Source organism: Macrotis lagotis, chromosome 5, assembly GCF_037893015.1.
Source record: "Macrotis lagotis isolate mMagLag1 chromosome 5, bilby.v1.9.chrom.fasta, whole genome shotgun sequence".
Lineage (NCBI taxonomy): Eukaryota > Metazoa > Chordata > Mammalia > Peramelemorphia > Peramelidae > Macrotis > Macrotis lagotis.
The window spans coordinates 74,745,513-74,771,498 of NC_133662.1; the positions used below are offsets into that span (position 1 = coordinate 74,745,513).

Genomic DNA, 25,986 nt, shown 5'->3' on the forward strand with positions numbered 1-25,986 from the left:
GAAGAACAAGAAGTAGACCTACTTTGCTGGACTGTAGAGTGTGTGAAAAAGAATAAAATGGTAATAAGTCTGGAAAGATAGGTTGTTACCCAATTGTAAAAAACTTTTCACATTAAAAACATGGAAATTCGATCTTCAAGTCACTAGGGATCCACTGGAGTTTAAGTAGAAGATTGACATGGTCAAATTTGATCTTTAGGTAAACACGTTGGCATTGTATACATTATGGCTTTGAGAGGAGAGGAACTTGAGAGAGGAAGACCAAATTGAAGGTTATTTCAGGAATTCAGGCAGTTTGAACCCTGAATTAAGGTGATGACCTTTGGGGGGGGGTAGAAAAGAGGATGAATTTGAGAGGTTATGAAGGCTGCTGACTCTACAAGACCATGTAGTTGAATGTCAAAGTGGGATGAGAAGTTGATATGTCTCCAAGGTTGCGAACTTGAATAACTAGAAAGATGGTGGTTGTGCCCTTGATGAAGGAAAATTAGAAAAGGTTATAATTTAAAGTGCAGAGGATTTGAGATCCCTACAGGATATTCAGGTAGAGAGTCTTTTGCTAAGATTATATGCATTTGGAGATGTGAGATTGAAACTCAGGGTCAGGGTCATGTGAGACTAAGATTAGTGATGGATGGATTGTTGGAGATAGATGGATTGTTGGAGATAGATAGATAGATAGATAGATAGATAGATAGATAGATAGATAGATGTTACATAGATAACATTTTAACTCATTGTACTCAGTCCTCTCTTGCTCTTTGTCGTATTCATGTATATTCATATCCTAACTACCCACTTAAAAGCTGCCTTGCACAACATCTTATTTTAAAAAATTATTAGTCTGGATCAGTGATGTAATTGGTATATAGAACCTCTCTTTCAATGCAGATTAGTACCTGTTCTGCTTTTTATAATCTTAGAGATTACCTGGGCTACTAGGAGATTAAGTGACTTTCTCAGGATTCCACATGCCAGGATGTGTCAGAAATTACCTTGAAGCCAGGAGTTTGAGCTAACCGACTTAAGCTTTTTAGCAATAGAACCACCTTATCCCTTGTACAATTAGCCATATTATAAATGTTTTTTGAATGAATGTGTCAGAGCATATGTGATAGTGATCCTTAAACATGGTGGAGTCCCTGTCATTTACTAAAGTGTTTTTGATGATGATAAACAGTCGTGTAGTAGAAAGATTGAACATGGCCAGGGACACCAAGGTTTGAACTTCATTGCTACGTGTCAAGTCACTTAATTCCTCTGAATCCTCATTCATCATTGAACTGGATGTGTTATGTACTCACTGCCTTTATTAGAGGATTGTTTTAATAACAGCACTGTAAAATGTAAAGAATTCTACATAGAAACTATTATTATCTTAAGTTTTTGAAAACTATACCAGAGAACAAAAATGGGTAGATTCTATCTTTGAGTATAGACCCAATGCCCTGAGAATCAGTTTAACAAAGTTCAGAAAGACTCTTTGCTAGGTTAGACTAAGGGGAATTGATTTTTTTATTTTATTGTCCATAGCAATTCTTGAAGACAATCTACTGAGTTTTAAAGGAGCTATGATTTACTTCATAGAACTGAATTATTTTTGTTTAAGTAGTGTGGCTTTGCTTTCTTAAGCAGGACTATAAGAGAAATATTTTAAAAACCAAGTTGAACTTAATCTTCATTAGTAATATAAGAAGGAATTAGCTTAGGCATTCATTTTTCAGTATTATTGGCAACTTCAGACATATTATTAAGGTAAACATTTATTACTGTTATTGGTATTGTCAGATATATTCAACATGCTTACCACTGTACTTAGTAAACTTTATTTGCCTTTGTAGGAGGACCTTGCATGCTAGACTTCAGATTGGACCTGGAGATAGCAGTGAATCATCAGAGCTTCAGTTAACCAGTTTCTGCCTGTTAGTGGATTTTTTGTTGGATATAGTTTCTTTGGTAAGATTATAAGCAATCCAAAATACTTAGAAACAGAAATGTAATTATTTCATACTTAAGAGTAAGTCTAGATTAGTCATTAAGAATGAAAGGATTTTATTATCTTCTAGCATAGCATTTTATTTCGGGGGGCCAGGTTGTGAATGTTTTGTCCTTTTTCTAACTCATGCAATTTATTTCTATTCATACACATACAGCAATGTTATAGCTTTGTAATTATGATTGCTAATTCTTCAGTATATGGCATTCTAACACATGAATATTCTTTGGAAAATATTTTTTATCAATCTTCTCAATGAAAACTATTAGAACTTTTTCTCTTACATTCTTTCTTTTATTCTTTGCTCTCTCATTTCAAAGCCTACTAGAAGTATGAGGGTGCTGTGTCAGGTATGACATTGAACCTATTTTCTCTTTACTTATCAATTATGAATTCTTTTTGCTTTTTTTAACTTTGTTTGAATTTGAAAAATAGTAAATATGCTTAGGGTTTGACTTATAAGATGTATGATGTATTTTATATTGTTTTAATTAGAATTTGGGACTAGAAATGTTTTTTCTCTCCCTCTCTCCAAAATTAATATAATTTATTAATATAACTAGTGAAGAGCATGATGTATTTAAAATATTGTGAATAAGTAAATTTGCCAACTCCTTTTGGTAAAATTTTAAATAAATGGATTGCAAAAGTCTTAATTTAAAACTGCACTGAGACTTTGGAAACTCTGTATGGAAATTTAATTTCTCAATTGAATTATCTTTTTATTAGGAGACTTATATTGAAATACAAACAGAACACTTGCCTCAGTTGCTACTTAGAATGATTTCTGCACTGACAAGCCATCTTCAGACTTTGTACTTATCGGAACTGACAGATTCACTCAGACTTTGCTCAAAAATCCTTAGCAAGGTACAGCCTCCTCTGTTATCGGCAGGCACAGGCAGCATTTTGAGGTTTTCAGGTGGTCAGAACAACTCTATCAAAGAATGGGAAGACAAAAAGGTAATGTTGGCTTTTCACTTCTTCATTTATCCCTTAGGCATGTCTTGTCTCATTTTCTTTAGTTCTGTCTGTGGCAAAGCAAAGTGAATGCACTGGGCTTTTTTATATTTGTTGTTGTAATATATTCTTTGTATTAAAGGAACAACCAAAGGAACTTTATAATTATCCCCAAAATCAAGACTTTCAAAGTGCCATACCTGAATGTTGAGAAAGTTTTATAAATCTTAGTGGAAAAAGCAGTGCAGGAGATTGTTACACTCTCTGAGCAGAAGAAAGATATAATGGCAAGGAAGTACTAACATGCTCCTTTATGTGATGTAAGGCTTTCTAATAAGGTGCCATGGTGTTTCATAGTGATTATAATTAAAGGAAGAAATCTACTTTCATGTAGCTGCAAGATCTTTAAAATTTTATTTTGTAATGTTTATTTTTAATGTGCTCAAAGCATTTGCTCATTATAATTTCTTCAGTTCTTTTCCTTGGAATTGCATCATTTGTTTAAATGAGAAATTTTTTTAATTGATGCAGGTTGGTTGATAAATGAAAGCCTGGTCTCTTGGCTTCAAGCACTTGATTTGTTTTTGTTTTTGAACTATATTAATGCAATAGAGATCTGTTTACCATAAGCAATTTTTACTTAGTTTTAATAAATACCTTTCAATATAAATTTCCTGAGATCTCATTAGTATAAATTATATGCTATAGTATTATTTATATATGTAAGATTTTATTGGCTTGTTAGCATTTTTAGTCTGAATAATCTATATCAATTTGAAAGATATTTAGGGGCAGCTAGGTGGCGCAGTGGATAAAGCACCAGCCCTGGAGTCAGGAGTACCTGGGTTCAAATCCGGTCTCAGACACTTAATAATTACCCAGCTGTGTGGCCTTGGGCAAGCCACTTAACCCTATTTGCCCTGCAAAAACCTAAAAAAAAAAAAGAAAGATATTTGAATGATAGTAAATTAAATTTTATGATAGAAATACATTAGTTGTAATTTTTAGTTATTTCAATGAGATTTGATTCTTAATCGATAATACATGCTTGAGCTTAAGTATAAAATTAAGCTTTTAAAGAAAAGATAATTATTCATTTCTTAAGGTAATCACCTCTATATTTTGTCTTATTTCATGTTTAGTGTATTCCAAAAGTTATAATGCAGTTTTAAGTTTTAATATTTTGTTAAACTTATTAAGCTGCTAAAACTTAAAGGTACAGGGCAGCTAGCTGGCACAGTGGATAGAGCACTGACCCTGAAGTCAGGAGGACCTGAGTTCAAATCCGGTCTCAGACACTTAATAATTACCTAACTGTGTGGTCTTGGGCAAGCCACTTAACCCCATTGCCTTGCAAAAACCTAAAAAACAAAAGCAAAAAAACCTTAGGTAACAAGACATTTGAAATACTTTGTATATTGCACACACATTTGCAGCCACAGAAATATTAGAAAAAGTTGATGACTGCAAATTTTACTTTGATGCTTTTGATACTTACATTGATGCAAAACAGAATGTGTTCTTTATAATTTTTATTGTTATGTATCCCCTTGGCAGTCTGGTGAATGGACTCCTTAGAATAATATTATTTAACACATAAGAGGAAATGCATAACATTAAAAAGTAAATCAATTCTCTTGAAATATAGTCATCAAAATGTATTTAAAATACTTTCTTGGAGAATTCATTTCATCTGCACTTTCCAGTCTTGAGCTATTTTTTTGTGCATTTCCTCCACAAATCTTCCATAGAAGATTTTTGTAGTTCTTCTAAAAACTCAAGTATTCCTCTGTTATCTCTTGACCTTGTTCTCTATGTTGTTTCCTTTTCCAGTCCATTATTATTTTTTTTTTTTAGGTTTTTGCAAGGCAAATGGGGTTAAGTGGCTTGCCCAAGGCCACACAGCTGGGTAATTACTAAGTGTCTGAGACCGGATTTGAACCCAGGTACTCCTGACTCCAGGGCCGGTGCTTTATCCACTGAGCCACCTAGCCACCCCCCATTATTTTTTTTAATTAAAGATTTTATTTATTTTGAGTTTTACAATTTTTCCCCTATTCTGTACTTCCCTTCCCCACCACAGAAAGCAATTTGTCAGTCTTTACATTGTTTCCATGATAAACATTGATCCAAATTGAGTGTGATGAGAGAGAAATGATATCCTTAAGGAAGAAACATAAAGTATAAGAGTTAGCAAGATCAGACAATAAGATATCAGGGTTTTTTCCCTTCTAAATTTAAGTTAAAAGTCCTTGGTCTTTGTTCAAACTCCGCAGTTCTTTCTCCATTGCAGATAGTCCCAAATTGTTACCAATTGTTGCGCTGATGGAATGAGCAAGTCCGTCAAGGTTGATCATTGCTCCCATGTTGCTGTTTGGGTGTATAGTGTTTTTCTGGTTCTGCTCATCTAACTCAGCATCAGTTCATGCAAATCCCTCCAGGCTTCCCTGAATTCCCATCCCTCCTGGTTTCTAATAGAACAATAGTGTTCCATACATATACCACAGTTTGCTAGCCCATTCCCCAATGAAAGGATATTTACTTGATTTCCAATTCTTTGCTACCACAAACAGGGCTGCTATGAATATTTTTGTACAAGTGATGTTTTTACCCTTTTTCATCATCTCTTCAGGGTATAGACCGAGGAGTGGTATGCTGAATCAAAGGGTGTGCACATTTTTTTTTTACAAATAATATTATTTATACATTAATAAAATATTCTTGTTTAAGAATAAACAAAATACCCCTCCCCCCAAAAAATATAGACTCCCTTGAGTGATAAAGTAAAGGTGAGAGAAAAAAAATTAAAAAAATAATAATAGTAATAATTGTAAGTATGGCCAGGTGGCACAATGGACGGAGCACTAGCCCTGGAGCCAGGAGCACCTGAGTCCATATCCGGCCCCATACACCCAACAATCACCCAGCCGTGTGACATGCAAGCCACCCCAACCCCACTGCCCTGCAAAAACCAAAAAGAAAAGAAAAAGAAAGAAAGAAATAAAAAGACCCAAAATAAAATAAAAAATAAAATAGTAATAGTAGGGATGGTGGCTGAGTGGCGGGCAGAGCATTGGCCCTTGAGCCAGGAGCACCTGAGTCCAAATCCGGCCTCAGACACCCAACGATCACCCTGCTATGTGGCCCCAGGCAGGCCACCCAGCCCCATTTGCCCTGCACCCCCCAAAAAAAATAATAATAATAATAATAAATGTGCTTCAATCTGTGTTCCAACACCACCGGGTGGATCACATTCTTTATGATAAGTCCATCACAAAAGTTACTTCCATATTTTTCTGCCATTGCCATTGCTGATCACAACTCCCTCCTTTCATATTTCTCCACTACCCCATGTACTATATTTTCTCTCTCCTTTCATTCTGACTCTGCTGTAGGGTAGTTGAGTGGCGCAGCAGATAGATCCCTGGTCCTTGGGCCAAGAGGCCCGAGCCCCCCACCCCCACCCCTTAGGCCCAGCTTCCATCTGGCCCTATGTTCCCGGACAGGCCTTCTATACCAGCCCCTTGCAAGAAGTAAAAAAGAAAATGTGTTATGTCTGACCACTCTCCCCCCATGGTCCATCCTCTCCTCCTTCACTCACATCACCCCCCTTCCCCCTGTTCCCCCCACTTCTTACTCTAGATGCCTATACCCCATTGAGTATATATGCTGTTTCCTCCTAGCCACCTCTGATGAGAGCAAAGATTCCCTCATTCCTCCTTGTCTTCCCCCCTTCCATATCATTGCAATAGCTCATTGGAATAAAGAAAAATCTTATTATATGAAATATCTTGACCTATTCCCCCTCTCCTTTTTCTTTCTCCCTTTCCATTTCCCTTTTTTTCTATTGACTCCATTTTTATACCATATTTTATCTTCAAATTCAGCTTTCTCCTGTGCTTCAACTATAAAAGCTCCTTCTACCTGCTCTATTAACTGAGAAGGTTCATATGAGTATTATCAGTGACATTTTTCTATGCAGAAATACATGCAGTTCATTATCATTAAGTCCCTCATATTTTCCCCTTCTCAATCTCTATGCTTCACCTGAGTCCTGTATCTGGAGATCAGACCTTCTGTTCAGCTCTGGCCATTCCAACAGGAACATTTGAAATTCCCCTGGTTCATTGAAAGTCCATCTTTTTCCCTGGAAGAGGACATTCGTTTTTGCTGGGTAGTTGTTTCTTGGTTGCATCCCAAGCTCTTTTGCCTTCTGGTATATTATATTCCAAGCCCTACAAGCTTTTAATGTAGTTGCTGCTAAGTCCTGTGAGATGCTGATTGCAGCTCCACGGTATTTGAATTGTGTCCTTCTGGCTGCTTGTAATATTTTCTCTTTGATTTGGGAGTTCTGGAACTTGGCTATAATATTCCTAGGGGTTTGGTTTTTGGGATCTCTTTCTCAGGGGGATCAGTGAATTCTCTCCATTTCTATTTTGCCCTCTGCTTCTAGGATATCAGGGAAATTTTCCTGTAGTAATTTCCTGATCATGACTTTCAGGTATTCCAATAATTTTTAAATTATCTTTCCTAAATCTGTTTTCCATATCAGTTGTTTTTTCAATGAGATGTTTCACATTTTCTTCTAATTTTTCATTTTTTTTTGGTTTTGAAGTAATGAGTCATGATTTCTCATAAATTCATCAATCTCCCTGAGTTCTATTCTTTGTCTGAAGGATTTGTTTTCCTCAGAGAGTTTTCTTATCTCTTATTCCACCTGGCCAATTTTGCTTTTTAAAGCTTTCTTCTCAATAACTTTTTGAACTGTTTTATCCATTTGACCTAAGCTGGTTTTTGGCATGCTATTTCCTTCAGCATTTTTTTGGATTTCCTTGACTAGGCTGCTGACTCCATTTTCATGTTTTTCTTGCATCTCTCTCATTTCTTTTCCCAGTTTTTCTTCTAACTCCCTCATTTGATTTTCAAAGTCTTTTTTGAGCTCTGTAATAGTCTGATCCCAATTTCTGTTTTTCTTGGAGTCTTTAGATGCAGGATATTGTGCTTCCTCATCTTCAGACTGAGTATATTGATCCTTCTTGGGATCATAGATAATGTATTTCTCAATGGTGTTCCTCTTTTTTTCTCTGCTTGCTCATTTTCCCAGCCTAAGCCTGTTTTGGGGGTGCTTTCTGAGCTTGTGGGACACTCCCACAAGGATCTCAGTATGTGAGGCTCTGTCCTCCCTCCTGGTCTGTGAATGACCATATGCACCTCCTCTGCCACGGGGCTGAAGTGGAGGGGGTCGCTGCTGTTCTGTGTGGGGGCCTAGACTGCAATCAGGATCTGAATGTGTTCAAAGTCCCAGAGTCCTGTTCCAGGGGCAGAGGACAGAGCTAGGCAGTCTCTCTTCACTCCCCTCCCTCAGCTCAAGGGGCTCATGTCCTGGGGGCTCCTGCTTACTGGCTCCACCTGCTTCTTTTTCCTTGATCTGAAATGCTATGGCCATGCTGCTGGCTGTGTGCCCTAAGGGCTGGACTTCATGTGCTTGCTCTGGCAGAGGTCCCCCCCCCCACTGTTCCCCCAATTTGTGCCCAGTGCTCCTCGGGGCATAGCTCAGGAAAACTCAGGAAACTCCCCTGCTTCTGTCAACCTCAGCCCCCAGTGCCCTAGGGCTGCCTCCCAGAGGCTGAAGTTCTTTAGCTCTGGTGGGCTGCCCCTCCAACCCTGGGGAGCAGAGCCTTTCTGCTCTTTTCCAGGTTACCTTGAGTAGGAGAACTGCCTCACTGGGTCCCTCTGTGGGTTCTGTCTCTCGAAAATTTAGTTAAAGTCCTTTGTTTCAAAGATTTATGAGAAGAGCGCCTAAGACAGGATCTGTTCTTGTCGCCATGCTGGCTCTGGCCCCCCCCCCCCCATTATTTCTTAAAGATTTTATTTATTTTGAGTTTTACAATTTTTCCCCTATTCTTGCTTCCCTCTCCCAATTCCCAACATAAGGCAGTCTGTTAGTCTTTATATTGTTCCCATGGTATAAGCTGATCTAAGTTGAATAGTCCATTATTTCTTAATAGTATCTTTTTGATACTTCATAGAATCTGAGGTAGGAGAGGCTTCAAAATTCATCTAGTTGTCTTGCTGATTTTTCTCTGTAACATCTCTAGTTACTTTTAAACCTACAGCGAGAGAAAACCCTTGTAAGACAGCCCATTCAGTTTTGACAGCTTAAATTTACAGGATGTTTTCTTGATAACAAAAGTATCTATCAGGGGCAGCTAGGTGGCGCAGTGGATAGAGCACTGGCCCTGGAGTCAGGAGTACGTGAGTTCAAATTCAGCCTCAGACACTTAATAATTACCTAGCTGTGTGGCCTTGGGCAAGCCACTTAAACCCATTTGCCTTGCAAAAACCTAAAAAAAACAAAACAAAAAAAGTACCTATCTCTTCCCAATTCTCCAATATACCTTTCTTTTACCCAAAGTACCAAGTAAAGTAAAGTATATTCTTAATCTGTATGATCCCCTTTAAAACACCTGAAGACCTTACACCTGACTTTAAGTCTTCTATCCAGGAACAACATTATACCAGTTCCTCGGTTTGTTTTATTGATTTTTATATAGTAAGGTTTCCCCTTGCCTTCCTGAGTTTTTATATCCAAATGTACTTAAGGTTGTTTCTAATACGTGAAGCCTCTAGAACTGAAATTGTCCTCCTGATGTGGTCATAATCTGATGATTTGAAGCTGAATATAGCAATGTAGAATTTGTCCTGAGTATATTTTATATATAGTTTTGGCTTACCATTGTGACTTATGTGAGGATCTTTTTACATGCTTACTTTTTCCTAACTATCTCTCCCATGTTTCTGGCATTTGCAAATATCATAAGCACAGAAAGAAAATTCTATAGATCCATTTACAAAGAAGATGTTTCAATAAATGCTTTCTCTAGTCTCTATACTTACTCTTTAAAATTGACCATGGTACTTTAAGTCAGAGAACCTGTGTTTGAAGCCCAGCTCTGTTACTACCTATGTTACTTAGGACTTGTTATTTTAACATTTTTGGATGCCAGTTACATCATTCACAAATTGAAGTGAATTGAACTAGATGATCTCTGAAGTTTTTTCCACCACAAAACTTTTATAATCTTTTTATCCTAAGATCTTGGGACTTCATCTAAGTGACTAAGACATTTTGTCACAGGGATCCTTCACTAGGAACTAACCTCCAAGGTGGCTTGCTTTCTTAATGCTTGTTCCTTGAAGTCAACCAGGTCTGAAGTCAACTAATTGTATTTTTTTTCTAGTCTCTATCTCTTCCACAAGACTAACAGAGGAGATTTTATCAGTTTTACTTAAATTGAAATTGTATTCACAATATTTACTGATCTAGTTAATCCTGACCAAAAAAAAGCAAGTGAGGTTAGTCTTACATGACCTCTTAATAAATTTATGCTGACTTTTAAGTGACCATTGCTTCCTTTTCTAAATGCTATGATACCATCCCATTAGTAATTCCCTCAGAATTTTGCTTGTTGATCTAGGATTTACAGACTTTTCCTTTTTTTTTTTTTTTTTTTTTGGAAATCAAGCCAATATATAATCAGCCTTTACAAGTATGTCTTTTATTTCTCTTGAATCTCAATGGTAACCATGAATGACTCAGCAAGCACATTTGCCATGGTTTCTGTATTCTGAGATGAAGTTTACCCCAGCTAGGTGATTTGGACTTGTTGAGAATAGCTAGTTCTTTTTTTAAAATATAAAGATTTCATTTGCTTTCCAATTATATATAATAGTAGTTTCTACCAATCATTTTTTTTGCAAGGTTTTGCATTTTACAATTTTTCCTTTCTCTCCCCCCTCCCCCCTATAGAAGGTAGTCTGATAGCCTTTACATTTGTTTCCATGATATGCATAGATCTAAACTGAATGCGTTGAGAGAAAATAGCATATCCTTAAGGGAGAAAGGAAATATTAGAGATAGTAAAATTATGTAAAAGAAATAAGATGACTAAAAAAAAATTGAAGGTAATAATCTCTGTTCTTCATTAAAACTCCAGAGTTCTTTCTCTGGATACAGATGATATTTTCCATCACAGATCCCCTAGAATTGTCCCTGATTATTGCACTGATGGAGTGAACAAGTCTGTCAAGGTTGATCATCATCCCATGTTGTTAGGGTACAATGTTCTTCTTAATATGCTTATCTCATTCAGCATCAATTCATGCAAGTTTTTCCAGGCTTCTTTGAAATCCCATCCTTCCTGATTTCTAACTGAACAATAGAGTTCCATCACATACATATACCACAATTTTTTCAGTCAAAGAATAGCTAGTTCTTACCGATTTTCTTGGGTTTCAATTTCCTGTTAATTTTTCCCCCTTCAGATCCCTCTTAAATCAAAGATTATTTTTCTTTGATAGGAAAAGAGAAGCAAATAGGAAGGATGCAGAAGAATTGAGTAGTTCTGCCTTCTTATATCTGTTGCTCTTTCACTTACCTTAAATAACAATCCCAACCCTTGTTTGGTCTTCCTATTGTCTACTAAATTTAATTTTTATCTTTTTTATGTTATCCTTAGCTTTTGTTGACAATTTCAGTCACTATTCTGAATCATTCTTAGAAGATTTTGTTGCTATTTTATATTCATGTTTTTAAAATTCTGAATTGGATTAGTCTTTCTAGAGCTAAATTAGGCTCTAGAAAGTTCCTTTTTTCCCTTCCTGTACATTGTTTTTTTTTTTTTAGGTTTTTTTTTTTTTGCAAGGCAAATGGGGTTAAGTGGCTTGCCCAAGGCCACACAGCTAGGTAATTAAGTTTCTGAGACCAGATTTGAACCCAGGTACTCCTGACTCCAGGGCCGGTGCTTTATCCACTGCGCCACCTAGCTGCCCCCCCTTCCTGTACATTGTAATAATTTTTATTTGTATCTTTAAAATTTCATTGAGAACTTAACAACTTCCTCTTTAGAATTTTAGGCCACTAAATCCTACCTTTTTTTAAAAAATATGAACCACGCTAGGAGGCATAGTGGATAGAGTGTGAACCTGGGCAAATCTCTTAACTTCTGTTTGCCCCAGTTTCCTCACCTGTAAAATGGGAATAATAATAGAATCTATTTCCTAGGGTTATTGTGAAGATCAAATGATTTTAAAGCACTTAATAGTCTCTGGTGGATATTATACATATATTATTAAAGCATTTAGTAGGATCTGGCACACAGTAAGTATTACATACAGACATTCATCCATATCTGTGTATACACACACACACACATACGTACACATGCACACAAACATACATACATACATGAATGCACAGTCATTCATTTTCCCAAAATTTAGTGTTAAATTTCATTGTAATAATTCATAGTCTTCTTTAAACTTCTTGAATAAAATCTTTCAAGTAGATATACTTGTCTCATGTGGTCCCTAGTTCAGATTCTCTTCAATGACAAGGACTGAACCCTTTTGTTCCTGAGAATTTTCTGACTTATTTAAAGAAAACATAAGTTTTTAAATAAGCACAAATGGTTTACTACAGGTAATAATGTAAAAATGAGAAAGATTTATTGCTTAAAATTACTAAGGTAGGAATTTGACTAAAACAGTAATGTAAGAACATACACAAAGTAAAACTTAGTATAACTTTCAGGAAGACTTTTTTCAAGGATTGAGTTACACTTTTCAATGGAGTACCCACCCTGCAAATCCTGAACATTTGGTTCAAAGGAACAATTTTTTCTTTTGAGAAAATAACAGTTTGATTAATTATAAATCACATGTTTAAATTCATTAAGATCCTTTTCTGATTGTGAAATAGATACATTTATCTTGTTATATTTTTTTAAAAATCTCTTAGATTCCATCAGTCTCTCTTGAAAATCCTCTTGAAGTATTTGAAGATGGCGAAAATCCACCAAGCAGTCGTTCCTCAGAGAGTGGATTTACAGAATTTGTGCAGTATCAGGCAGATAAAACTGATGACATTGACAGAGAATTGACTGAGGGACAGGGAACAGCTACTATTCCAGTTGGTAGCACATCTTCAGAGACAGAAACAGCATCTACGGTGGGATCTGAAGAAACCATCGTACAGCCACCTTCTATCATCACACAGGGGACAGCAACCCGGAGTGGAAAGACGGCCCAAAAGACTGCAATGCAGTGCTGCTTGGAGTATGTCCAGCAATTTTTAACCAGACTTATCAACCTCTATATCATTCAGAGTAATTCTTTGTCTCAGCCTTTGCCAGCAGAGAATCGTGTGGATCTCTCTCAAGAACAAGGAGAGACCACAAAATGGGACAGGGATTCACAAGGCGATGTTAAAGGGAAAGACATAAATAAACAAAAGCCACCAAAAGAATACCTTTCTGCCTTTATTGCTGCCTGTCAGCTGTTCCTTGAATGTTCAAGCTTTCCTGTTTACATTGCTGAGGGGAACCATACATCAGAATTACATTCTGAGAAATCAGATATTGGTAAGTTCATTTAGGTTGCCTATATTTCAATATGTTCTTTGGAAATACTGTTCAAAGTCAATTTTCTCTTTAAAAAAATTAGCCCCAAATTTTAAAACTAGGACTCTAATTTTGTTTTGCAGATAGTTAATAAAAAGATCTGTACTGTTATAGTTTGGATAACTTTTTGGAAACAAGATATCTACTGTAATTATGAGGGGAAATTGGTATTGTGGTAGATGTGATTTTCATGTCTTTGGCAATTAATGCTTGCAGGTGAGTAGAAACAGGAGGGAAAAAACTCCCAAATTCTTCTAGATGTGGTTTTAAAATAGTGTAATATTTATTATCCATTGGATCAATTTATGTTGACAATATAAAAAGAAATTTAGTCCATTATGTTTGAAAGTGTGTGCCTGTATACATTTCTTAACATATTTGGCTCTTTTTAACTGATATTTTTATATGCTTAATGAATATGTTCAGATCATCTCATGAAATCATTATTATTAATTTTAGAGCTTAAGATGATCAGGTCTGGTTAAGAAAATCATCTTTCTTAAGAGTTTTTCATAGATTCCAGTTATTCCCCAAAGTACAGCTATATAAATTTAGTTAGTATTGTCTTCACTCGTTTTGTTGGTCTCCTAAGTGTATATAAATGAATGGTTAAGTATGAACAAAGAACTATAGAGGGATTTTTCCTTTTATATTTTTTCATCTAAAATTTTATGATACAGTAGTGTACAGCAAATCATGTTGTAACTCTTAACATCATGAATAAAAAAAGCTAAAAGTTACTAATATGAAATTAAATTGAAAAATTCTTAGTGTTATGAGGCATTTTAAATTTGAAAAATTCAGTTATGTCTTCTACATAATTCAAGGGAAGAATATTAATACTAAATTGTGGCTTACAAATTTAATTAATAATTTTTTTGATTTCTTAGGTTTTAAATTATAAAACTATGAATGACACATTTAATAGAATGTAACTTATTGATTTATACAAATATCTTTTCTTTTTCTGAACAAATCTATTTTCAAAATCAAGATATTTGTGGATTTGTTTTTACTTTGAGGAAAAATCTATATTAGAGATAATGCAGTTTAATGTAGATTGGAAATCAGGAAGTAGAATATACCTCTGTTTTCATCTTATCCTCTATCACTTCTTTGTGGCAACCTCTGTGAGTGCTGTGCACAGCAATGCAACAAACTACTTTGTACTGCTTCAGGTGAAGAAGAAGCAAAAGAAACAAAAGTCTAGATGTTTTAAAATTTAATGGCAGGGAAGGAAAAAAGAATATTATGAAAGCACAATGTAAATTCAGGTGTTTAATGAGCTGAATTTGGGATTAAAATTTTTGTGATTAGAATTTTTTCAAGGAGATTTTCCATACATGTCTGTTTTAATTTACTGTCATTCATTGATTAAAATGTTCATGTAGTTGCTATTAAACTACCTAATCATCTCCTCTATTTTATTGTACAATAATAAAAAATTAAAGATCTGTATTGCTTTTCTGTTACATTTCTTTATTTTTCATTTACTTTTTTGTTTTGAGTCATAACTTTTTCCAGATCTATCTCACACCAACCCCCCCACCCAGTGATCCTGTATTGCCATTAAAAAAAAATACCATTAGTATTATTTAATGTAACATGCTTTAACTGTATTGTACAACAGAATTGCAAATTTGCACCTTCTATATGGTAAATACTATACATTTCTTAAATGGAATTATGGTGCCACAGATTATGCTTATGTAACCAGCTAACCAAGGTACTGGAATCAATTATTTCTTTCAGGTTTCAAGCTCCTTCCTTGCTACAGTCTCTACATTCTGGGTCCCCACAGAGTGGGGCTGGGATCCACAGAATTTTCTCAAATCAGGGTCTTTCCCTTGATCCCTGACAACAGGACAGCAATTTCCTAGGTTAAAGGGAATTTTACCCTGACACACTTAAGGAAAATGAACAATGTAAAGGAAAAGACATTAAACTAGACAAAAATAAAATCCATGGTGCAGACCTGACTGTAGGTTCCTTCACTTCTACAGTTTCCCTCTTCTGTAAAAATGAAAAGGTTGAATTTTACCTACTCCTGAGGTTGCTTTCTGATATTCTATACATCAGAGTTAGTCCATAGATTCACAAAATCTTACTGCTTTATCCTGGTCACTGTGAGCTATAGGACAGATATCTTAGTTCCCCTTTTTCTAAGTTTTTTTTAACGTGAACCTTTTTGCTATATTAGCTTAACTTTATTTCCATAGTCATTGGCTAAATGGAGCCTCTGCTTGTACCCTTTCAGAATCTGCTGCTCTAGCCTCCACTGTATTTTACTTTTAATAATTGATATTAAGGAAGGGTTTTCATTTTTTTATTACTGTCACTGGTCATTTTAGAACCCCTTTTCTATTCAGTAGCCAAACCCTAAAAAATCTTAGTCTCTCTTTCTCTTCACCATTAAACTCTCAAAGAGAAACAGTTCCTATTGCTGTTTCAAACTTACCTGTCTCTGTTTTAGACATTGTTGTCTCTACTCCATCCTCTTGACAACATTTTCAACTTTATTTTCATTGTATCATCTTGGAGATTTATATGCTCTGGTCCCTTTGGAAACTATTTGTCCTCTTTCTTCTCATATCCCACTGTTTTGACTGGTTGACTGGTTGTCTAAGCTGATAAAGCAAGACAGATCTGTTAACCAGTTCAGCTTTTGATAGAATAATTCTACATTTGTATAATTGATTCTTTTAAGTACAGAACTATGTTTGTGTTCTTATTAAATTGAATCTTTAATCTTGCCAGATTCCTGTCAAGATTTTCCTGGATCCTGATTCTGGCAATTAATCTATTATCCATCCCTTCTAGTTTCATTTCATCCTAAACATTTTTCATTCAAGTCATTCATAAATTGTTGAACAGAGTAAGCTCATAGTAGAGCCCTGTCATCTCTTCATAAATCTCAGTTTTTTGGATTCATTCAGTTCATGTTTTTTATCTTTTCCCCAAGAATATCACAAGTCTTTGTCAAATACCTTATTGAAATTTAGAGATACTATATCTCTAGTCCCTAGACTACTACTTATGTTCAGACTTGGAGAAGAATTTATAATTTCTATATAGGTCATATCTTTTATACCTTGGTAGACTTAACAAGATAGTATAAGAAAAAAAATTAGTCACCTGGTGACCAATCCTTCACTGATGAACCTCTCCAAAATTACCTAAACTGGTCCTCAGAGAACAGACATGCCATTCATTTTGAGCCCATGCTTAAAGCCTTTTATTCTTGGTAAAACCTTCAGGACCTGGCATTCATTTTAGTGACATAGTCTTCAAGACCCCAGTGTCATCCTATGCCATGATAAGGCATGTTCAAAACAAACTCTTTTACCTTTCCCCCAATACCCATCTCTGTTCCAAACTTGCTTGTTAAGGATACAACCATTCTTCTAGATACCTAGGTTTATAACCTCAGTTTCCTCTTTTTATCCTCAATAGCCCTATATATCCTTTCCATTGCTAAATTTCTAGAGCCATACCATCTCTTGCATCTGTCTGTCTTCTCATTTCCTGAGCCACTACACTATTTAAAGCCCTTAGCACCTCTCATGTGCACTATTGTCCTAATTAATCTCTTTCCTTCACCAAAATGCTTGTCTGATTATATCAGCTGACTCTTTTATTGCTGTTCAGTCATTTTCAGGCCTGTCCATCTCTTCATGACACCATTTGGGGTTGTCTTAGCAGTGATATTAGAGTATTTTGCTGTTTCCTTCTCCAGGCTTGATTTGACCTCAAGAAGAGGAGTCTTTCTGATTCCAAGCTGGTACTCTATCCACTGGCACCATCTAGCAGCCCTCAACAATAAACTGGATCAAATAGAACTTTTTTTGCATTTAAAGCTTTATGTTACCTGATGATAAGAAAGAAATCCGAGATTTATTTTAGTGCCCCATGGTCCACTCAAAATAACCTTGCTTTTCTTATTCTCATGTTGTTGCCACTGGTTGTCCCCCCCCACCCCATGCTTGATTGCACTCCTTCCTCTCATCGACCTCTTAGAATCTAGTTTTCAGGACAGCTTAAATGCTACTTTTTGTGAGACTTTGTCTAACCTCATAAATCTAGTGCCGCTTTCTCACCCAGGGACAAGAGACAACTACAGAATCGAAGGGTAGCTTAGGGAAAAGGGATAGGGCTCCTGGACAGGGTACCCACCCAGAAATAAGATTAGGAGAAAGATTTCCAAGGGAGAGTATTCATTTCTTCTGGCTAGAGTGATAACCTAAATCTATACCCAATACTAATCCTCAGGGTTTTGGTAATGGTGGTGGAACCACGAAATTGCAGCTTTTTTTTGTGCATGTTAAGTGCTTTATAAAAGCTTTATGATTTAGTGTTTGGAAATCTTAGAGACATATTGTATATAGTGTTGTGTGTATCACCTCATTTAATCATACAATAACTGTTAGACAAGTGCTATTAATTAGCCCTGTTTTATGAAGGAAGGAGAGATGTGAAATAACTTCTTTAGGTTTGGTTTGTAAATGTCTATGAATCTAGGCCTCTCTGACTGCAAGTCTAGTGTTCCATCTAAAATATCTCTATATAAAATGTATATAATTTAGTATCCAGATTTATTAAGAAACTTGCCCATTCTGATCCTTCCTCTCTTTTTTTTTTTGTTGCTTTATTTTGCTTCATTTCGTAGTAAAATTTAAGTTTTTAATATAGTAGGTACTTAACAATTCTGTATTAATTCACCAGTATACTAGTTTACTAGAATAAATGTGCTCTTTTTTATACCCTGTACAACAAAAGATATCCTCAGGGCATTGTAGCATTTTCTCTTCTTGTTACTGTTTTTCTTCATTTTTCTCCATTAACACCTGATATGGGGTACAAAATCATGTTTTGATTTCAGTACTTTCAATTAGTAATTTCTAAAGCCACTGTAAGTGAAGTATTATAAAAAGAATAAAAGAATGAATGCTTTATTTATCTATACTTGATTGTTTTGGATAATAAACTATTTTTTTTTCTTCTTTTCTTTTTGTTTCAGACTGTGAGCAGGTACAGCCTCCATTCTGGCTCCAGACTCTGATGAATGCTTGTAGTCAAGCAAGTGATTTCAGTGTCCAAAGCATTGCTATTTCACTAGTAATGGACTTGGTAGGACTGACTCAATCCGTCGCTGTTGTCACTGGGGAAAATGTGAATGGTGTGGAGCCTACACAGCCCCTAAGTCCAAACCAGGGAAGAGTGGCTGTAGTTATTAGGCCTCCCTTAACTCAAGGCAACCTACGGTACACTGCTGAAAAGACTGAATTTTTCAAGGTATAGTATAAGAAAAATCTGTGCAACACCAAAACTAAATAACAGCTTAATAAATAATGATTTTTTTAAAATGATAAACAAATGAAGTTACTAGAACTCAGTGCATTAGAAAGAGTGCTAGATATGAAGTTGAAGATCTGGGTTCAAATTCTATATCTGCCTCTTAGTAACTCTTGACTTTTGGCAAGTTTTCAGTTTTCCATCTGTTTATTATTTTCAGTCCCTCTATGAAATTGGGGATTCGATTAATTGATTTCAAATTTATCATCCTAAATACCTAGCAAAAATACCTGAAGATAATTCTAGAGGAAAAGAAATCCCAGTATATTGATGGTAACATGTGTGTATTTATATTGATTTATAAATATATTACCCACAAACACTTATACACACATCTCTTTTTGTTTTTTTTTTTTTAATACCTTCCTTTCGTCATATCAACTTAATTAATTTCTTAAGCCTTCTGAAAAGAGCCATGGGTAGGAAAGGCAAGATTTTCATGAATTAAAGAAGTTTATTCAACTTCAGCTAAGCAATAAGACATACTGTTAGAAGGAGTGCTTGAGCTATTATAACTTTTTTTTTCCTTTTGGTTTTTTCAAGGCAATAGGGTTAAAGTGACTTGCCCAAGGTTACACAGCTAGGTAATTATTATAACTTCTTTATAATAAAATATTGATGATCAAGATTAATTTGAGCAAGCTAAAGTCTCTGGTTAGGAATAGATTGGAATAGATTAGATTCCTCTTCCTCTCTTTTTGTGGAAGAGTAGGGGTCATTTACTTCTTCCTGATTTTAGTAATGATTAGTACTCCTAAGTTAACTAGAGATCTAAATTTGACCATCTAATCAGTGCAAAATCTACCGTGTTTAGCCCAAAGATTCTTAATTTTCTTGATGTCATGGTCATTGGGCAGTTTAGTAAAACTTAAGATCTTACAATACTTTGTTTCTAAATGCATAAAGTAAAAATACAGTAGATTACAAAGGAAGCCAATTATATTGAAATAGATATTACATTGTTTGATCATAAACCCAATGTTAAGAATTCTTGTTTGGAGAAGCTAGGTGGCACAGTGAATTGAGCACTGGGCTTGGAGTCAGGAGGACCTGAGTTCAAATGCAGCCTCAGACACATAATAATTACCTAGCTGTGTGATCTTGGGCAAATCACTTAAACCCATTGCCTTGCAAAAAAATAAAAAAAGGATTCTTGTTTTAGACTATAATTTTTCAAATATCTTCATGATTCTCATTCATTTAATTCTTTATGTTGGAGCAATTGAAATGCTCAAATATGAGTTTTAAAGTGATAGACTGAACAATCTATATCCTCTTACTTTTTGCATATTTACAAAAGCTGTACCTTTGAAGAGGTTTTTTCTTTTAAGAAGTAATAAATATATAATAAATCAAATGGTTATCAGATTTTTAAAACAGCCATTGTTTGACTAAAGAGCATAGAATTTAACGTAACCCATATACAGTTTATACATATCTACTGGATGATATTTATATTAATGGTATTTTATAAATCAAAGATTGATTTTATCTGTTTTGCTCAAAGTTATACAAATAGGTAATAGGAGACATGACAGTATTCTTATGTTAAGTTTTTATTTAAGTGACCTGTTTCCTTTATTTTCTTCTGAAATTCTGAATTGTAATTCATGTTTATGATACCATTAAAATTATTATATAGCATTATTAAAATTAAATTGTATTCCATATATCTTAGATTCAAAAACAAATAACAAAAAACTCAAGTAGCATCAGTTCACTATGCCTAACATTACCATAATAGTGAAGTGGAATATATTGTTTTTCTGAGATCTAAAGAAAGCGCTCATTTATTTGAAAAAATGAATAAAAATTATGGTTGCTGTTCTTAGAATTATAGAATCTGATATGGTACAGCAGAAATAAAAATAGCAGAATCATAATTGGAACTGGAAGCAATATAACCCAGCCTGTATCTGACTAAGAATTCTCTCTGCACTATCCCCAATAGTCATTCATTCTTCATCTGAAGATCTTTGGTGAGGGAAAGCCCACTGCCTTTGAAGACAATCCCACTTCATTTTTTGGATAAGGCTAATTGTTATGAAACTTCTCTTTGGATCAAGTCTAGAACTCCCAGTTTTCCTTAGTTCTGCTTTCTGGGGTCAAGCAGAATAAGGCTTAGCCCTCTTTGACATAACAAACCTTTCCTCATCCATAGTAAATGTGACCATTTCCTTATAATTAGTGTCCAGTTTGGTTACCCTTCTTTATACATTATAGTTATTAAGTATCCTAAATTATAGTAGGAGGCAGCATTTATGGATCAGCCTGGGAGGGAAACAATGGTTTTGCAGGCAGAGGACTCAACTGTCTGACACTTAAGTACTAGACTGGCCCTATTGGTCAAGGCACTCAACATACCAGGCCTGTTTCCTTCTCAATAAATGAGAGAGTTTTAATAAATCAGACTCTGAAGTCCTACCCTAATTGTGCTCTAATCAACATGCAGTATGTGAAGACTGTCTTTTCTTATGCTATGGACAATATGCTCCTCTTAATGCAACCTCAAGATTACAGTAACTATTTTTTTTTCCCTTTTGGGGGGTGGGGGGGAGGCTGCCACTATACAGTTAATTCTTTGAGCTTATAGTCCATTCAAAAAATTTTTAATGAGGATTTTTGTCTGGCCATACTTCCCCTACTTAGGAAGTTGATTTTTTGAACTCAAATATAACTCTCTATAAGTTTCATATAATTAGATTAAACCCTTTGCTATGCTTAGCTTTTCTCTTATCTCATCCAAGTATCTCTTCCAGATTCTTGTCATCTAAAAATTGAATAAACATGGCATCTAAGCAAGCCTTTAATCAAGTATTTAAAAGGTTGAATGTCACAAGTAAAAACAGATTCTCAGATAATCTACTAGAGACTTCGCAATTGACAATTGAATATTGAAGAATTTTTTAGGGTCTGGCATCTCTCTGATTGCAAATCTTTCTAAACAGTTATGTTGTCTAACCCATACTCTCCATCTTGGACACAAAAATAGAATAGATTATCATATACTTTCCTCAAGTTTAAATAAACAATGTTCATTGCATTCTCATAATCTACCAGTCTAGTTTTTTGTCAAAAAAACAAATGAAGCTTACATTACCTCTTAATAAAGTCCATTATTTCCAGCTATTCATACTATCCCTTTAAACAAATAGTTTTTAACTTTGCCTTTAAATGAAATCAATTGAAATTGAAATCAAGCTCACGATAGCTCACAGATTTTATTTTTCCCCCTTTTTTTGCCCTTTTCTAGACATATGACATCTTTTTCCATAATCTTTGAAGATCACAGATCAATAGCTCAACAGTCACTTAGTCTAGGGCTGTGGTGATTGTGACGTTGTTGGCAAATAGCAACCAAAAACATGCAGAATAACCTTAGTCCTATCCATAAACTTTTACTTAAATAACAGTTCTTTAAGTGTTAAAGCATTGCTCTTTGAACTCCAATCAATGGATACAGTACTGAGAAAACTGAAATGTATCAATTTTAACATACTCAAAATAAATAAAACTAATAGTTAAAAGGAAAAAATTTACAGCTAATTAGGATGACCTAGCATTTCTCAGAAACTTCAACTCATTTTAAAAGCACTCCTGGCAATATCCTTTATAAGACCATACACTGCCCTTTTATATTCATTTTCCATTACTTATTGCTTCCATCTTTACATGTTTTATGAAATTTGAATTGGCTAGTGCTCTTATACTGGTTTCTTTAGACAACTCTTCCTTCTCTTTTTTATTAGAATTCTTTTCTTTTTGTGTCTTCATAGTTTCCATTTAAGAACTTTCTATCTCTACACTGTCTTTCTTGGAAGAAATTTAGACATACCTTTTCTCCTTAATTCTTTGAAGTCTTTTTTAAATTTTTGTATGCATTTCAAGGAGTGGTAACTTCTTCCCAAGTTTCCCATCCTTTTAATTTTGATAACTAGTCTCTCCTTATATGTAGTTGTCAGTCAAGTCTATTTTCTATTTTCTATTTTCCTCAACCTCTTAAAAAATGAAATTAATTTAGTTCTATTAAGAACTTTGCTTTTGTCAGAAAGGGGGAACATTAGATTTCTGAGTAATTGAATTCCACCATCACTCACGCCTCCTTTTGACCTATTTATTTCAAAAACTTTATCATTTATTTTCTCTTCTCTAGGTTGTTTGTTGTATTTTTTTTGTTAACAGTGTCACTTTTGGGGCAGGTAGGTGGCACAGTGAATAGAGAGTGGCCCTGGAGTCAGGAGGACCTGAGTTCAGATGTGGTCTCAGACATTTAATCTGTGCGACCTTGGGCAAGTCATTTAATTCCATTGCCTTGTTAGGGAAAAAAAAACAGTATCACTTCTATTTTTTATTGTTTTGATCTTTCCCCTAATGTTCTCAGTAACACCCTAGTTCAATTCAGCTTACATTTATTTGATTCTTAGATTTACTTAGATAAATGTATATTGTTAATATATCTTGCTACTTTGTATCTTCCTATCTTTTACTTTTTAGTTCCTAATGAATAAGGTATGTTTCCCAAGACTGTATTCCAGCTTTGAGTATCCACTCCAATACCAGGATGTCAAGTTTTTCTATTGCTTTGCTTATTTACCCATTATTTTATTCCTTTGAATATAGACATTTGAGTTTGTTGGTTCCATTACTGACTTCTTTCTTTAATTCTATCTCCTGTGTATAATTGAACACCATTGTTTCTTATTTCTTTTAGCTAAGTTATGGTATCTAATTTGGTAGATAACACCATAATTTTCTCCCTCCTCTGCATTTTCAGTATAAAAGGTTCCTGATAAAATGTTCAATAATAAAAATAGCTAAGTTTTATATAGTATTTACAGGTCTTCTTGGCACTTGACATATATGATCACATTTGATTTTCACAACTTGGTGAGGGAAATGCTTTTTAAAAATCTGGATCTATGGTTTTATCAATGTTAAGGAACTTTCCATTGTAACATAGTATAATTTTCTGGGTATATATGTGTATGACTTGACTGGAGCACTGAGTAGCAACAAAATCTACTTGACTAAGATCATGTAACTTGTCCACATCAGAGGCAAGTCTCAAATTAGGTCTTCTTGACCCCAAACCTAATTGGTTCTTTATTGACTATACCAAGTTTGTACTTCTGGCATTATTTTCCTCATTTGCACATGATAAAACTTAATGATCAGAGAAGTTAAATAATTTGTCCATGGTCATGTAGCTAGTGAGTGGTATTCAAAGAGGTTTCTGACTCAGAATCCATGTTTTTTTCCCCCACTATTCTCTTCTGCTTCTCAATCATATTAGAATACTTATTTTGTGTTCCTGAATTTTGAGCCCACTGTTTTTGCTTGCAGGTCTTACAGAATGACTTTGTAGGTTCCCAATAGGTTAAATTAATAATTTCTTCTTGAAAATGATACATAAAATAATTCATTATCATTTATGACTTATAATTGTCCCTATTTTTCACTTATTTTTAAAGCATGTAGCTTTAACATTATGGGACCAATTGGGCGATGGAACACCCCAGCACCATCAGAAGAGTGTTGAACTTTTTTATCAGTTACACAACTTGGTTCCATCTTCTAGCATCTGTGAAGATGTTATAAGTCAGCAGTTAACCCACAGAGATAAGGTAAATTCAAGTCCTTTCATCTTGTTTATTTAATATTATGGAAAGCACATAAAAAACTTAATTTTTTAAAAAGTATGAGGGAGAGAACAAAATGGTTTCAAGAGAAAGTATTAGTTCATTTCATTTACAATAAATGCATTTTATTCTTTTAAAAATTTAAACATTTCAAAGCATCAAAAACAACAGTTTTCCTTCCTAGATTTGACTCAACTATTTCTGGTTAATTATAAAGTTGTTATAGTTGATAATCCTCAAATCTTTTAAAAGTATAAGCAGTACCAGACCAGGATCAATTTGCATTTTTTAAAAGTCTTCATTATGATTACAAGCACTGAGCTAGGAGCAAAACAGAAAAGAAAAATCTTTAAAAGGAACTATGACACCACATTTGCCCTCAAGGAGCTCATGTTCTGAAGGAACCATTAAGATACAATTTTATTCACACTAGTATAATATGTAAAAAGAAAGGAGAAATTTCCCAAGCACAAATTAAGCAAGATATTTTGCTAACCACTGGAGATGCAAAGACAAGAATGCCCTTTGCCTTTAATTCTATAAAAGTCTAATGATTAGATATATGAAAATTTATGTTTCTCTGAATGTTGTTGATTATTAAGGAATAAAGTAGGAATTGTTTACAGCAATATAATACACACAAGAGAGAGCAAGGATACATAATGTATTTTGCAATTAAAAACTAATTTTCTGCTTTGAACAGAAACTAGAAGTTCGTTGTTATGGTTTATAAAGTCTAAAATATTCTTGTCTTCTTTTGAAGAATGTATATAAATATAGCACCCAGAGGCAAATAAGTTATTCTAAATCTAATAGAATTAAAAATTAATTTTTACATTTGAATTTGTAGAATAGAAATAGTTATGTCTTTTTCCATATGTCTTATGACATGGTAAATTATAGGCAGAAATAAACCTCAACAACCATCCAGCTATTATTTAAAATACTTAATACCTGTGCCAATCAGTAATGATTTGGGAAATTCAAGAGTGTGGGAAGATACCTTAAGTCTTTTCTAAATGGCTAAAAAGCCTATAGCATGTGTTTCCTAAGAAAATAAAATAACCCTAGTTGGCAAGATTTTTTTTTTCCTCTTGTGATAGACACATCACTAAGAGCAGTCAGCCAGAGTTTTAAAAAGAAGTAGCACAGACAACAACAAACTACTTAATCTCTGGATACTGCTTTCATAGATCTCTTAGAGTTGAGAAACTGAGGTAGTAAAATTTGTAATTTTGCTATACATGCATGTAAACTACATGAAATAGAAGTTTCCTTTTTCTTTCTTCTCAAAGAAAGGCTAATATGCAATGTTTCCTTTTATATTTAAGAATTTTTACACACTCTAAAAATAACTTTAAAAGCATGTAAAATATTTTACCTGATAATATATTTTGCCTATTTATGGCTCTACTATTAAGTTAATTGTTAGCTTTCAAAAGGTTAAAAAGCCACTAAAAATAAATAAAAATTCCTCTCTTAAGGAGAATCATTTCCACATTCCTTTCATTTTAATATTATTTGGCTGTCATCTTCATGAAAATTCTTGGATACTCAAATTTATTTTAATGGTACATTA

At 34.5% G+C, this 25,986-nt stretch overlaps 1 protein-coding gene across 8 annotated transcripts in view; it reads left to right on the forward strand.

Moving 5' to 3' along the window:
• Window positions 1-25,986, forward strand: part of DOP1A (DOP1 leucine zipper like protein A) — a 107,586-nt gene that overhangs the window by 52,119 nt on the left and 29,481 nt on the right. For 6 of the 8 annotated variants that reach the window (XR_012468479.1, XM_074237392.1, XM_074237395.1 and 3 more), the window contains 6 exons: window positions 1,842-1,956; window positions 2,317-2,346; window positions 2,726-2,959; window positions 12,756-13,377; window positions 18,434-18,708; window positions 24,240-24,392. Coding sequence is in view for 7 of the 8 variants with exons in the window: in XM_074237392.1 (XP_074093493.1) it covers window positions 1,842-1,956; window positions 2,317-2,346; window positions 2,726-2,959; window positions 12,756-13,377; window positions 18,434-18,708; window positions 24,240-24,392 (1,429 nt within the window). In the remaining variant the exon portion in view is untranslated. The remainder of the gene's footprint in view (window positions 1-1,841; window positions 1,957-2,316; window positions 2,347-2,725; window positions 2,960-12,755; window positions 13,378-18,433; window positions 18,709-24,239; window positions 24,393-25,986) is intronic. The other 2 variants (XM_074237394.1, XM_074187076.1) reach the window with 1 other exon arrangement.